The sequence below is a fragment of the Nerophis ophidion genome, linkage group LG19 (genome assembly GCF_033978795.1).
Source record: "Nerophis ophidion isolate RoL-2023_Sa linkage group LG19, RoL_Noph_v1.0, whole genome shotgun sequence".
NCBI classification, from domain to species: Eukaryota; Metazoa; Chordata; class Actinopteri; order Syngnathiformes; family Syngnathidae; genus Nerophis; species Nerophis ophidion.
The window spans coordinates 39,903,947-39,917,490 of NC_084629.1; the positions used below are offsets into that span (position 1 = coordinate 39,903,947).

Genomic DNA, 13,544 nt, shown 5'->3' on the forward strand with positions numbered 1-13,544 from the left:
GGTCACATGACAACTGAGGCTTCTCCTACCTCTTCTCTGCCTCCTGCTCTCCTTCCTTCGCTTGCTCCTCCTTGCCCTGCAGGTTCACCTTTGTTCTTTGAAGCTCATCCTTCCCTTTTTGTAGCGCCTCCTCCCTGGTTTGCATATTCCTTTCCCTGCGGCTAAGCTCCGCCTCTTCTTGAGAAAGCGCTTCCCTCAACTTTTGTAGCCCTGCTTCCTTCCCTTTCACCTCCTCCTCTTTTTCATGTAGCTCTTCCTCCAACTCCTGCAACTTTGTTTCCTTGCTCTGGACCTCTTCCTTCTTCCTGCAAAGTTCTAACTCTCCTTGACGGAGGTCATCATCTCTCTTCTGTAGCTCCGCCTCCTTTCCCTGGACTTCTTTCTTCTTCTGGCAAAGTTCTAACTCTCCTTGACAGAGGACCACCTCTCTCTTCTGTAGCTCCGCCTCCTTTCCCTGGACCTCGTCCTTCTTCTGGCAAAGTTTTAACTCTCCTTGACCGAGGTCCTCCTTTCTCTTCTGTAGCTCCGCCTCCTTTCCCTGGACCTCTTCCTTCTTCTGGCAAAGTTCTAACTCTCCTTGACCAAGAAGCGCCTCTCTCTTCTGTAGCTGCGCCTCCGTTCCCTGGACTTCTTCCTTCTTCCGGCAAAGTTCTAACTCTCCTTGACAGAGGTCCTCCTCTCTCTTCTGTAGCTCCGCCTCCATTCCCCGGACTTCTTCCTTCTTCCCGCACAGTTGTAACTCTCCTTGACCGAGAAGCTCCTCTCTCTTCTGGAGCTCCGCCTCTTTTCTCTGGATTTCTTTCTTCCTGCTGTCAAGCTCCGATTCCTCCTTGCTCTCCACCTTATCCTTCTGATTGCGGAGCTGCATCTCTTCATGACAAAGGACCTCCACCCTTTTCTGTAATGCCTGCTCCTTGTTCTCCACCTCCTCCTCTTTGCAGCCAAGCTCCACTTGTCCCTGAAAAAGGACCTCCTCGCGCTTCTGTAGCTCCGCCTCTTTTGTCTCAACCTCTTTCTCTCTGCAGCCAAGCTTCACCTGTGCTTGACAGAGGACCTCCTCTTTCGTCTGTAGCTCCGCCTCCTTATGTTGCAACTCTTCTTCCTTGCTGCAAAGCTCCTCCTCTCCTTGACGGAGCACCGCCTCTCTCTTCTGTAGTTCCGCCTCCTTGCATTGTGTGTCCTTTACCTTGCTGTGAAGATCCATCTCTCCTTGACGGAGGACCATCTCCTTCCTCCGTAGCTCCGCCTCCTTGCGTTGTTTCTCCTCTTCCTTGCCACCCCGCTCCACCTCATATATGCTCCGTAACTCCGCCTCCTTGCTTTGCGTCTCTTCTTCCTCACAGCAAAACTCCACCTCTCTTTGTAGGAGAAGCTCCTCTCTTTTCTGTAGCTCCGCCTCCTTGTATTGGGTCTCCTTTACCTTGCTGTGAAGCTCCACCTCTCCTTGACGGAGGACCTCCACTTTCCTCTGTAGATCCGCCTCCTTTTGTTGCATCTCTTCTTCCTTTCCGTGAAGCTCCACCTCTCCTTGACGGAGGACCTTCTCCCTCTTCTTTAGCTCCGCCTCCTTGCGTTGTAGCTCCACTTCCTTGCTACGACGCTCCACCCCATCTCTGCTCTCTCGCGCCGCCTCCTTGCTTTGCGTCTCTTCTTCCTCGCTGCTAAGCTCCACCTCTCTTCGAAGGAGGACCTTCTCCCTCTTCTTTAGCTCCGCCTTCTCGCTCTGAACCTCTTCCTCCCTGCTGCGAAGCGCCGCCTCTCCTTGACAGAGGACCGCCTCTCTCTTCTGTAGCTCCGCCTCCTTGCTTTGTGCCTCCATTACCTTGCTGCGGAGCTCCACCTCTCCTTGACGGAGGACCTTCTCCCTCTTCCGGAGCTCCGCCTCCTTGCGTTGTTTCTCTTCTTCCTCGCTACCACGCTCCACCACCTCTCTCTTCTGTAGCTCCGCCTCCTTTCTTTCAGTCTCCTCCTCCTCGCTGCGAAACTCCACCTCTCTTTGAAGGAGGACCTCCTCTCTTTTCTGTAGCTCCGCCTCCTTGCATTGTGTCTCCTTTACCTTGCTGCAAAGCTCCGCCTCTCCTTGATGGAGGACCTTCTCCCTCTTCCGTAGCTCCGCCTCCTTGCGTTGTTTCTCCTCTTCCTCGCTACCACGCTCCACCGCCTCTCTTTTCTGTAGCTGCGCCTCTGTGCTTTGAGTCTCCTCTTCCTCGCTGCGAAACTTCACCTCTCTTTGAAGGAGGAGCTCCTCTCTTTTCTGTAGCTCCGCCTCCTTGTATTGGGTCTCCTTTACCTTGCTGTGAAGCTCCACCTCTCCTTGACGGAGGACCTTCTCCCTCTTCCGTAGTTCCGCCTCCTTGCGTTGTTTCTCCTCTCCCTCACGACCACGCTCCACCTCCTCGGTTTTCTGTAGCTCCGCCTCCTTGCTTTGCGTCTCCTCTTCCTCGCTGCGAAGCTTCGCCTCTCTGTTTTGTAGCTCCGCCTCCTTGCTTTGCAGCTCACCTTCCTTGCTGCGAAGTGCCGCCTCTCTCGTTTGTAGCTCCGCCTCCTTGCTTTGCATCTCACCTTCCTTGCTGTGAAGCTCCACCTCTCTTTGACAGAGGACCGCCTCTCTCTTCTGAAACTCCGCCTCCTTGCTGTGAACCACTCCTTCCTGGCTATGAAGCTCCACCTCTCCCTTCTGGTGAAGCTCGCTCTCCAGTCTTTGCCGCTTAGATGTGGCCTCCTGATCTCTGTAAAACACACACCGTGAACATAGAAACAGCTTAGTTTGATTGACAGCTGCACACCTGTTCAGTGCATTAGAAACAGCTTAGTTTGATTGACATCTGCACACCTGTTAAGTGCATTTTTGTGAAGATGCTGGTTGTCGTCCTCCAGCAGTTTCAGTCGTGTCTGCAGCAAGGTCTTCTCCTCGGTCAGCCGTCGCATAGTAAGCTCCGCCCTCTAACAGACACGATCGTCACTGGCATGTCTGCAACCTCTGACCTCGCACATACTCACCTGCGCCTCCTGGTGCCTCCAGTGGAGGGCGCTCTCAGTGTCGGATAGGACGGACAGCAGGGAGGAGGTGGCGTGCCCGGGGCGTGGCGGGGCGCTGATGTTCAACACCCGAGACTGACAGCAACAAATAAGGAGAAGCAACGGAAATTCACTGTCAAATGAAATATGTTCCCCATTCATTTTCTTTCCGTCAACAAAAGTGTATTCAGAATATTTCCCCTGTAGGCCTAAAACAATAAATAGTCGTGGGCATCACCTCACATGCTTGGTGTGACGATTCCACTCAGAACAATTCTTCTAATACAGTGCAGCCGGAAATTATTCATGGCTTTTGTCCGCATTGTTTTTTATGTTACAGGTTATTCCAAAATGGAATGAAATATTTTTTTCCCTCAAAATACCCCATAATAACAATGTAAAAACGTTTTTTTATGTACTAAAGCCAAAAGCAGTGAAGTTGTCACGTTGTGTAAATGTTAAATAAAGAGAGAATACAATGATTCGCAACCTAATTTGAACTTATATTCAATTGAATAGCCTGCAAAGACTAGATACTGAACATTGAAACTTTATTTTTTGCAAATATTAGCTCATTTGGAATGTGATGCCTGCAACATGTTTCAAAAAAGCTGGGACAAGTGGCAAAAAAAGAGTGAGAAAGTTGAGGAATGCTCATCATAGACCTTTTTGGAAAAATCCCACAGGTGAACAGGCTAATTGGGAACAGGTGGGAGCCATGATTGGCTATAAAAGCAGCTTCCATGAAATGCTCACTCATTCACAAACAAGGACGGGGCGAGGGTCACCACTTTGTCAACAAATGCCTGAGCAAATTGTTTAAGAACATTTCCCAACAAGGAATTGAGGGATTTCACCATCTACGCTCCGTAATATCATCAAAAGGTTGAGAAAATCTGGAGAAATCACTGCACATAAGCTATGATATTATGCACCTTTGATCCCTCAGGCGGGACTGCATCAACAAGCCACATCAGTGTGTAAAGGATATCACCAGATGGGCTCAGGAACAGTTCAGAAAACCACTGTCAGTAACCACAGTTGGTTGCTACATCTGTAAGTGCAAGTTAAAACTCCACTATGCAAAGCCACAACCATTTATCAACAACACCCGGAAACGCAGCCGGCTTCGCTGGGCCCGAGCTCATCTAAGATGCACTGATTCAAAGTGGAAAAGTGTTCTGTGGTCTGACGAGTCCACATTTCAAATTGTTTTTGGAAACTCTGGACATCGTGTCCTCCGGACCAAAGAGGAATAGAACCATCTGGATTGTTCCTGGGTCAAAGTGTAAAAAGCAGCATGTGTATGGGGGTGTGTTAGTGGCCAAGGCATGGGTAACTTACACATCTGTGAAGGCACCATTAATGCTGAAAGGTACATACAGCTTTTGGAGGAACATACAATATGTTTCCATCCAAGCAAAGTTATCATGGACACCCCTGCTTATTTCAGCAAGACAATGCCAAGCTCCGTGTTACAACAGCGTGACTTCATAGTAAAAGAGTGCGGGTACTAGACTGGCCTGCTCTAAAGAAAAGAGCACTGCGGTGAGCGAATGTGTCCAAAAGATGGCGCCGTAGCATAAATCAAACAGGTGTGTTATTCTTTGTGCTACGGCGCCATCTTTTGGACACGTTCGTTCATGGCAGTGCTCTTTTGTTTAGAGCTTTCAACTGGAAGTAGACGTGCCGTCCATAGTGTTTCTACTTGTATGGGTTCTTCATTCATCACCCCAAGCAACGTTTGCAAGTTTTCCAATATAACTAAAACACCTCTTACTTACTGGAGTGTTTTCATGCACACTTGTATGTGCCATCATACTCAAGCTAGCGGTGTTAGCATTAGCTACTATGCTAACAAGTTTACGAGTGTCTATGTCATCTGCTCTCCTTTTCCCCCTCATGGCCTCGGACGCTGCTGATTGACTGAAACGTTTATTAGTAGATTGCACAGTAGTCCGTACAATTAACCACTAAATGGTAACACCCGAAAACGTTTTTAACTCGAGGTCCACGTTAATCATCCATCCATCCATTTTCTTCCGCTTATTCCCTTTTGGTTTGGGGTCGCTGGTGCTCAGCTACAATCGGGTGTAAGGCGGGGTACACCCTGGACAAGTCGCCACCTCATCGCAGGGCCAACACAGATAGACAGACAACATCCACACGTTAATCAATTCATGGTAAAAGATAAATGTGACAGGTGATTAGACAACCATTCCCAGCTGGGCAATCCACTCACCACTTACACACTCTCTTGCCGCAGGAGGCGCTGACCACACCCCCTCCACAAGCACATTTTATAAAAAAAAAAAAAAAAACCTACAAACACATTTCAAATGACTTCCTTTGTAGAAGAAACATTAATGTAGATACAATGTTTCATTGACAACAAATACAATTGGAATGTGCATATGAAAGCAACACAAAAATTGTTTGTAAATTATCTATTTAAATTATAAAATGATAACAAATAAAAATGTGTTTAATGCCTTTTAATTTATGGGTTAACCTTCTACAATTGTTCTTTGAGTGCAATAGGAAACATATGTTTATTGTATTGTAAGATTTCCCATTAAAATAAAGCCAATTTTAACATTTTTCTTGTTCCCTTTATTTTGAAAAGTATCGATATACATTTTGTTACCGGTATCAAATGATTGGTACCGGAACAACCCCACACACATACATGCATGTATGTAATTAATCAAAGAACTGGCAACCAATGTTATTACAAATAGTATTGATTTAGAAACAAGAATTGATTCTGAATTGAATCTTTATCCCCAAGAGTGGAATCAAATGCTGCCCAAAGATTTACGGCCCTAATATACAAACTGTATGAGTGTGTGTGTGTGTGTGTTGACTGCCCCTCACCAGCTTGATGATGGCCTTAGTCACACTTTCCAGGCTTGTCTCTGCTTGGCTGTGCTCTAGCATGCTGAGGAGACAACATCATCATCATCATCATCACCATGTCTTGTCATGTCTAGCAGTACAGGTTTCAATTCTCATTTCATAGACTTACTCTCATCCTTAGAAACAAATGTAACTTAAACCTTATCATTTTACACCATATGGTGGTCAAAGTGTACCACCTTGTCGCATTATCCCCTCGGCCTTCTACTGTCCAATTTATGATCATGCCGGGAAGCAAGGAAACAACATAAACCACTTGATGATGCAAACATAGGGAGACACGAAAGTAAATTACGGCATTGCTATAAATGTTTTGTCTGCGTTGGCACTTACAGTAACAATATCACTAATATTTGTCAATATTCAAGTCACTGATAATAATAGATTGTATTTGTAAAAGCACTTTACATTGAACAAACAACCTCAAAGTGCTACAGTGCATTTAAAAAAGCAAAAACAAAACAACAACGTTAAAACCACAAATAGCTGCCCCCAACAAGTAAAATAAATAGTAAAAAAAATAAAAACTCTAAGTGCCTGATAGCTAGAACTAGCACACATATCTAAAAAGAAGGGTTTTTAAGCCTTTTTTAAAAGCATCCACAGTCTGTGGTGCCCTCAGGCGTGTTCAGGGAGAGCGTTCCACAGACTGAGAGCGACGGAAGTTTACCAAATTAGCTTTACTAAATGTAAATGGAGTATTGTTGGCGCTTTTTGAATGGTTATTTATCGGATTTTATGAGCGGAATAGTGGCGCTCCTTTTGGCCTGCACTGTAAGTGGACTTTTATTTACGTTGATTTAATATTTTAAAAGAAAAAAACTCCAAAAAAGTGCAGTTCCCTTTTAAGATGTATTAATGTGTCTAAGGAGACGCTCATGCTGACATGTCAAAGGATGCATGGGCCAATTTAAAAAATTTTTGGATATATTTAAATACAAAAAGTTGGCGTCAGGTGCCAACATATATTATTAGTAATAACGTTTCTTGCAGACGCTTTTTTTTGTACTTTTTCAAGTTTTTTAACATCATAATTTGTCATTATTAGGCAGCTGTGAAAAGTCCAACATTGCATCAAGTCGTCAGCTATTTTTAAGTTGGTTAGGTATTGACAAGAAAAATCTGACGTGAACTATTATTATTATTATTATTATGTTCAAGGATGCTGGTGGACTCCAAAGGGAATAAGCGGTAGAAATTGGATGGATGGATGCTGGTGGTTGATAACAACATTCATAAACAGTACAACTACAAAAGCAGTGAAGTTGTCAGGTTGTGTAAAAGGTAAATAAAAAGAGAATACAACAAATCCTTTACAACTTATATTCAATTGAATAGACTGCAAAGACCAGATATTTCATCTTCACACTAATAAATCATTATTAATGATGAACTTAGAATGTAATGGCAGCAAAAGATGTCAAAAAAATGCATTTTTACCAGTGTGTTACATGGCCTTTCCATTTAACAACACTCAGTAAAGGTTTGGGAACTGAGGAGACACATTTTTGAAGTGGAATTCTTTCTCGTTCTTGCTTGATGTACAGCTTAAGTTGTTCAACAGTCTCCCTTCGACTATTTTAGCCTTCATATTTTCAATGGGAGACAGGTCTGGACTACAGGCAGGCCGGTCTAGTACCCGCACTCTTTTACTATGAAGCCACGCTGTTGTAACACCTGGCTTGACATTGTCTTGCTGAAATAAGCAGGGGCGTCCATGATAACGTAGTTTGGATGGCAACACTGACCTACTCAGTGGCCTAGTGGTTAGAGTGTCCGCCCTGAGATCGGTAGGTTGGGAGTCATACCAAAGACTATAAAAAACGGGAGCCATTACCTCCCTGCTTGGCACTCAGCATCAAGGGTTGGAATTGGGGGTTAAATCACCACAAATGATCCCCGGGCGCGGCACCGCTGCTGCTCACTACCCCCCTCAACTACCAGGGCGTGAACAAGGGGATGGGTCGGATGCAGAGGACAAATTTCGCCACACCTAGTGTGGGTGACAATCATTGGTACTTCAACTTTAACTTAACATATGTTGCTCCAAAAGCTGTATGTACAGTTCAGCATTAATGGTGTCTTCACAGGTGTGTAAGTTACCCATGCCTTGGGCACTAATACACCCCCATACCATCACACACGCTGCCTACAACACTTTCACCCTAGAACAGTCCGAATGGTTCTTTTCCCTTTTGGTCCACAGTTTCCAAAAACGCTTTGAAATGTGGACTGGTCAGACCACAGAACACTTTTCCACTTTGCATCAGTGCATCTTAGATGAGCTCGGGCCCAGAGAAGCCGGTGCCGTTTCTGGGTGTTGTTGATAAATGGTTGTGGCTTTGCATACTAGAGTTTTAACTTGCACTTACAGATGTAATGACCAACTGTAGTTACTGACAATGGCTTTCTGAAGTGTTCCTGAGCCCATGTGGTGATATCCCTTACACACTGATGTCGCTTTTTGAGGTTGAAGGTGAGTAATATGGCGTAGATGGTGAAATCCTTAAATTCCTTGCAATGTTGAGAAATGTTGTTCTTAAACAATTTGCTCAGGCATTTGTTGACAAAGTGGTGACCCTCGCCCCGTCCTTGTTTGTGAATGAGAGGCTGCTTTTTTGCCAATTATGGCACCCACCTGTTCCCAATTAGCCTGTTCAACTGTGGGATGTTCCAAATAAGTCTTTGGTGAGCATTCCTCAACTTTCTCTGTCTTTTTTGCCACTTGTGCCAGCTTTTAAAAAAAAAACATGTCGCAGGCATCAAATTCCAACTGAGCTCATATTTGCAAAAAAATAAGGTTTACCAGTTTCAACTTTAAATATCTTGTCTTTGCAGTCTATGCAATTGAAAATAAGTTGAAATTAGGTTGCAAATCATTGTATTCTCTTCTTATTTACCTTATACACAGTGTGACATCTTCACTGCTTTTGGCTTTTGTACAAACCTCCACTAAAATATGAACTTTTGAGGAGCCTTGAAGCCATTATTCATATTTCCGTTGTTTCTTGTGGAGAAATGGGCGTCACTATACAATGGATTCACCAGCCCTGTTCAACAACCAATTGTGTTTGTGAATGGAGGTTCCAGTGCACTGCGGGACACTTTGAAGGCACGCGCCACAACAACGTACCTGTCCTCTGGCTCCGCCTCCAGCTCGCCCACGGTGAAGGTTCCGAGGGTGGAGGTGGAGGAGGCGAGCGGGAGGAGGAGCGGGGGGAGGATTGAGGGCAGGAGGTCCGAAGGCGGAGGAGGGAGGGGGGAGAGCTTGAGGAGGTTCAAGGAGGAGGACTCAAAGCTGGAGAGGATGGACAGGGACAGACGGGAGAGCTCCGCCCTCAGCTCCAACAGATCCCTACACACACAAACACACACACACACACAAACACACACGTCCATCAGAAATGTGAGAGTGTGTGTGCGTACAGAAGTGTCCCTCACATGACCTGTCGGTGGCGGTCTTGACAGAGCGACAGTCTTGTCTGAGCGCCATGGTGGTCCTCCACACACACAAGGTCTGAGCCTGCTGCCGAGCCATGTGACCTGACACACACTACACACGCAACATGTTGACTACGCTGTGGACACACACACACACACACACACACACACACACACACACACACACACACACACACACACACACACACACACACACACACACACACACACACACACACACAGACTTGTATTTGTGACCTTCTTGAGAGCTGAGAAAAATACCTCCCTCTTTAGGAGCAGCCTTTCTAGATATATAAATACGTGTATTTCCAACATGAATAATATATACATACTATGCACATATTAAAAAAGCTTCTTGTGAAAAATGAGTTGTAATTTCACAAGAAAAAGGTCACAATTTCACAAGAAATACACAGAATGTTGGCAGTATTATAATAAAAGTCCTTATTTTACTCAACAAAAGTCAACATTTGACAAGAAAAACAGAACATTTGTGCAAAATTATGATAAAAGTTGGACTATTACTCAATAACAGTCGCAGTTTTACAAGAAAAGCTTAAAATGTTGGCAATTTTATGAAAAGGGGCATCATTTTACTTGACAAAAGTAAAATTTTTTTATTGGATAGTAGTCTGTTTATTTCAATTTTTAGTTTTTCCTTTATTACCTCTTGTGTTATTTATTTTACCCCATATTTGTGCCCACAACCGCACCTTAAGTTGGAGTCTTTAATCTCGTTATATGCAAATATAATGAAAATAAAGTCTATTCTATTCTAATTTTATAAGAAAATTATCATAATATAATAATAATCAAAATTTGACTTGGTAATATGACAAAAATCATATTTTTACTCAAAAAATGTCACTATTTTACAAGAACAACAAAAAAATTGGCAATATTGTGATTAAAGTCTGAATTTTACATGACAAATGTCACCATTTTATATTAAAAAGTAATAATTTTAAATGAAAAAGTGATAGTTTTACAAGAAAATATTGCAATATTACAGAAACAGAAAGAATATGAGAAATTGTTCCCAATTTTGTTAGAAAAAAGTTCACACATTGTTACAAAAAGACTGCTTCTAGTTATTTTTTTTAATTATTATTATTTTTTGTAATTATTTATTTCAAGTTATTACAGTAGGTCTCTATATACATTTTTTTTCTTTTAAATTTGGGGGCTAAAGGGGGCACATTTCAATTTTTTACACACTTGTTATTTAAATGTTGGCCACTTTTAAAACCGATTTGAAAAATCCCTCCTTTTTGGGACCCCCCCTCATTTTGATAGATGTCCCCACAAATGAGACATTGTCTATTAGATGCAATGTTATTGGGATTTATGTCATCACTTGTTCAAACCTCCTCATATGGAAGATACTTTTTCTTCTTCACGTCTCAAGAAGGGCGGAAATACAACGCACACACACACACACATGCACACGCACACACTCTTGTATTTGTTACCTTCTTGATACCTGAGAAAAATGCCTCCCTCTTAAGATATATAAATACGTGTATTTCCAACATGAATAATATATACATACTATGCACATATAAAAAAAGCTTCTTGTGAAAAATGAGTTGGAATTTCACAAGAAAAAGGTCACAATTTCACAAGAAATACGCAGAATATTGGCAGTATTATAATAAAAGTCCTTATTTTAAGTCAACATTTGACAATTAAAACTGAACATTTGTGCAATATTATGATAAAAATTGGACTTTTACTCAATAACAGTTGCAACTTTACAAGAAAAGCTTAAAATGTTGGCAATTTTATGAAAAGAGTCGTCATTTTACACGACAAAAGTTGCAATTCTATAAGAAAATTATTATAATGTTAAAATAATAAAAAATTTACTTGGCAAAAAGATGACAAAAGTCGTAATTTTACTCAAAAAATGTCACTATTTTACAAGAACACCAAAAATTGGCAATGTGATAAAAGTCAGAATTTTAAATGACAAATGTCACCATTTTGCATTAAAAAGTAATAATTTTACATAAAAACAAGAAAATATTGCAATATTACAGAAACAGAAAGAATATGAGAAATTGTTCCCAATTCCATCCATCCATCATCTTCCGCTTATCCGAGGTCGGGTCGCGGGGGCAACAGCCTAAGCAGGGAAACCCAGACTTCCCTCTCCCCAGCCACTTCGTCTAGCTCTTCCCGGGGGATCCCGAAGAAAAAAGTCCACACATTGTGATAAAAAAACTGCTTTTAGTTCATTATTTTTTGTTTGTAATAGGTGTTTTATCTTTATTATTTACTTCAAGTTATTACATTATGTCTCTATATACATATTTATTTAATTCTGGCCAAAGGGGGCGCATTACAACTTTTTACACACTTGTTATTTCATATGCTGGCCGGAGGTCGAGCACTTTTAAAAGTACATTTGAAAAATCCCTCCTTTTTGGGACCCCCCTCATGTTGATAGATGTCCCCACAAATGAGACATTGTCTATTAGATGCAATGTTATTGGGACAATGATATATGTCATCACTTGTTCACACCTCCTCATATGGAAGATACTTCTTCTACTTCACGTCTCAAGAAGGGCGGAAAGACAAGAACACACACACACACACCTCCAGTTCCCTCTGCCAAGTGGAGGCTTGGAGCTGGGCCTCCTCCAGAGCTGCAGTCCAGGTGGAGGTGTGCTTGCAGATGTCCTCTCTCAGGGCCTGGTTGACCTGCTCTGATTGGTCCAGGTGTTGGCGGAGAAAGGTGTTGGTCTCGGCCAGGCCAGCAGACCTAGACGCCCACATGCAGTGTTTATGTGCATGTACTCATACTTCATCCAGTAGTATGCAGAGTATCTTCTTCTCTCCTCGTCAATGCTCCATTAGCCCCGCCCCTTCAGCGACCACATTCCTTTCCTCTGCACCTCTCAGCGTGAACACACTAAAGTACCCACAGTACACACTCACTGAAACAACTACCTGCGTTGTTCCTCTTCCAGCCTGAGGAGGGCGCTCTCCAGGGGCCCACAGTGGTCACCGGAACTTTGCTGGGACACAAAAAAAATTGACTTTCAAATTCAAAACGAACTGAACGAGTAAAAAAGATGCGTAGTGACTCCATTAGTAACGTCCGCATCATCACCACAATATATACTTACTATGTGTACTACCAACACTACAAGATATGTAACTGTACTATATGTACTACCAACACTACAAGATATGTAACTGTACTATATGTACTACCAACACTACAAGAAATGTAACTGTACTATGTGTACTACCAACACAACAAGATATGTAACTGTACTATATGTACTACCAACACTACAAGATATGTAACTGTACTATATGTACTACCAACACTACAAGATATGTAACTGTACTATGTGTACTACCAACACTACAAGATATGTAACTGTACTATATGTACTACCAACACTACACGATATGTAACTGTACTATGTGTACTACCAACACTACAAGATATGTAACTGTACTATGTGTACTACCAACACTACAAGATATGTAACTGTACTATATGTACTACCAAAACTACAAAATATGTAACTGTACTATATGTACTACCAATATGTCTTGGAATACAAACAAGTCATGTAGTAGTACTACACAAGTCTTGTATTAATAGTGTACTAGTACTATGAACATTTCATGTAATCAGTGTAGCAGTAATGCCAAAATGTCATATTTATCAGACTAGTAGTCGTGGAACTGTGGACCAGCTCTATACTCTCGGCAGGGTTCTTGAGGGTGCATGGGAGTTTGCCCAACCAGTCTACATGTGCTTTGTGGACTTGGAGAAGGCATTCGACCGTGTCCCTCGGGAAGTCCTGTGGGGAGTGCTCAGAGAGTATGGGGTATCGGACTGTCTTATTGTGGCAGTCCGCTCCCTGTATGATCAGTGTCAGAGCTTGGTCCGCATTGCTGGCAGTAAGTCGAACACATTTCCAGTGAGGGTTGGACTCCGCCAAGGCTGTCCTTTGTCACCGATTCTGTTCATAACTTTTATGGACAGAATTTCTAGGTGCAGTCAAGGCGTTGAGGGGTTCCGGTTTGGTGACCGCAGGATTAGGTCTCTGCTTTTTGCAGATGATGTGGTCCTGATGGCTTCATCTGACCGGGATCTTCAGCTCTCGCTGGATCGG

The 13,544-nt window shown here is 42.9% G+C and overlaps 1 protein-coding gene across 6 annotated transcripts in view; it reads right to left on the reverse strand.

The window, feature by feature from the left end:
- si:dkey-230p4.1 (trichohyalin) overlaps positions 1–13,544 on the reverse strand; it is a 42,607-nt gene that overhangs the window by 13,808 nt on the left and 15,255 nt on the right. For 3 of the 6 annotated variants that reach the window (XM_061879970.1, XM_061879969.1, XM_061879968.1), the window contains exons 6-13: positions 12,358–12,425; positions 12,004–12,169; positions 9,379–9,515; positions 9,071–9,292; positions 5,896–5,959; positions 3,001–3,114; positions 2,834–2,943; positions 30–2,729 (exon numbers count right to left, since the gene is read on the reverse strand). In XM_061879970.1, coding sequence (XP_061735954.1) covers positions 30–2,729; positions 2,834–2,943; positions 3,001–3,114; positions 5,896–5,959; positions 9,071–9,292; positions 9,379–9,515; positions 12,004–12,169; positions 12,358–12,425 — 3,581 coding nt within the window. Of the gene's footprint in view, positions 1–29; positions 2,730–2,833; positions 2,944–3,000; positions 3,115–5,895; positions 5,960–9,070; positions 9,293–9,378; positions 9,516–12,003; positions 12,170–12,357; positions 12,426–13,544 lie in introns of those variants that run through there. The other 3 variants (XM_061879971.1, XM_061879972.1, XM_061879973.1) reach the window with 3 other exon arrangements.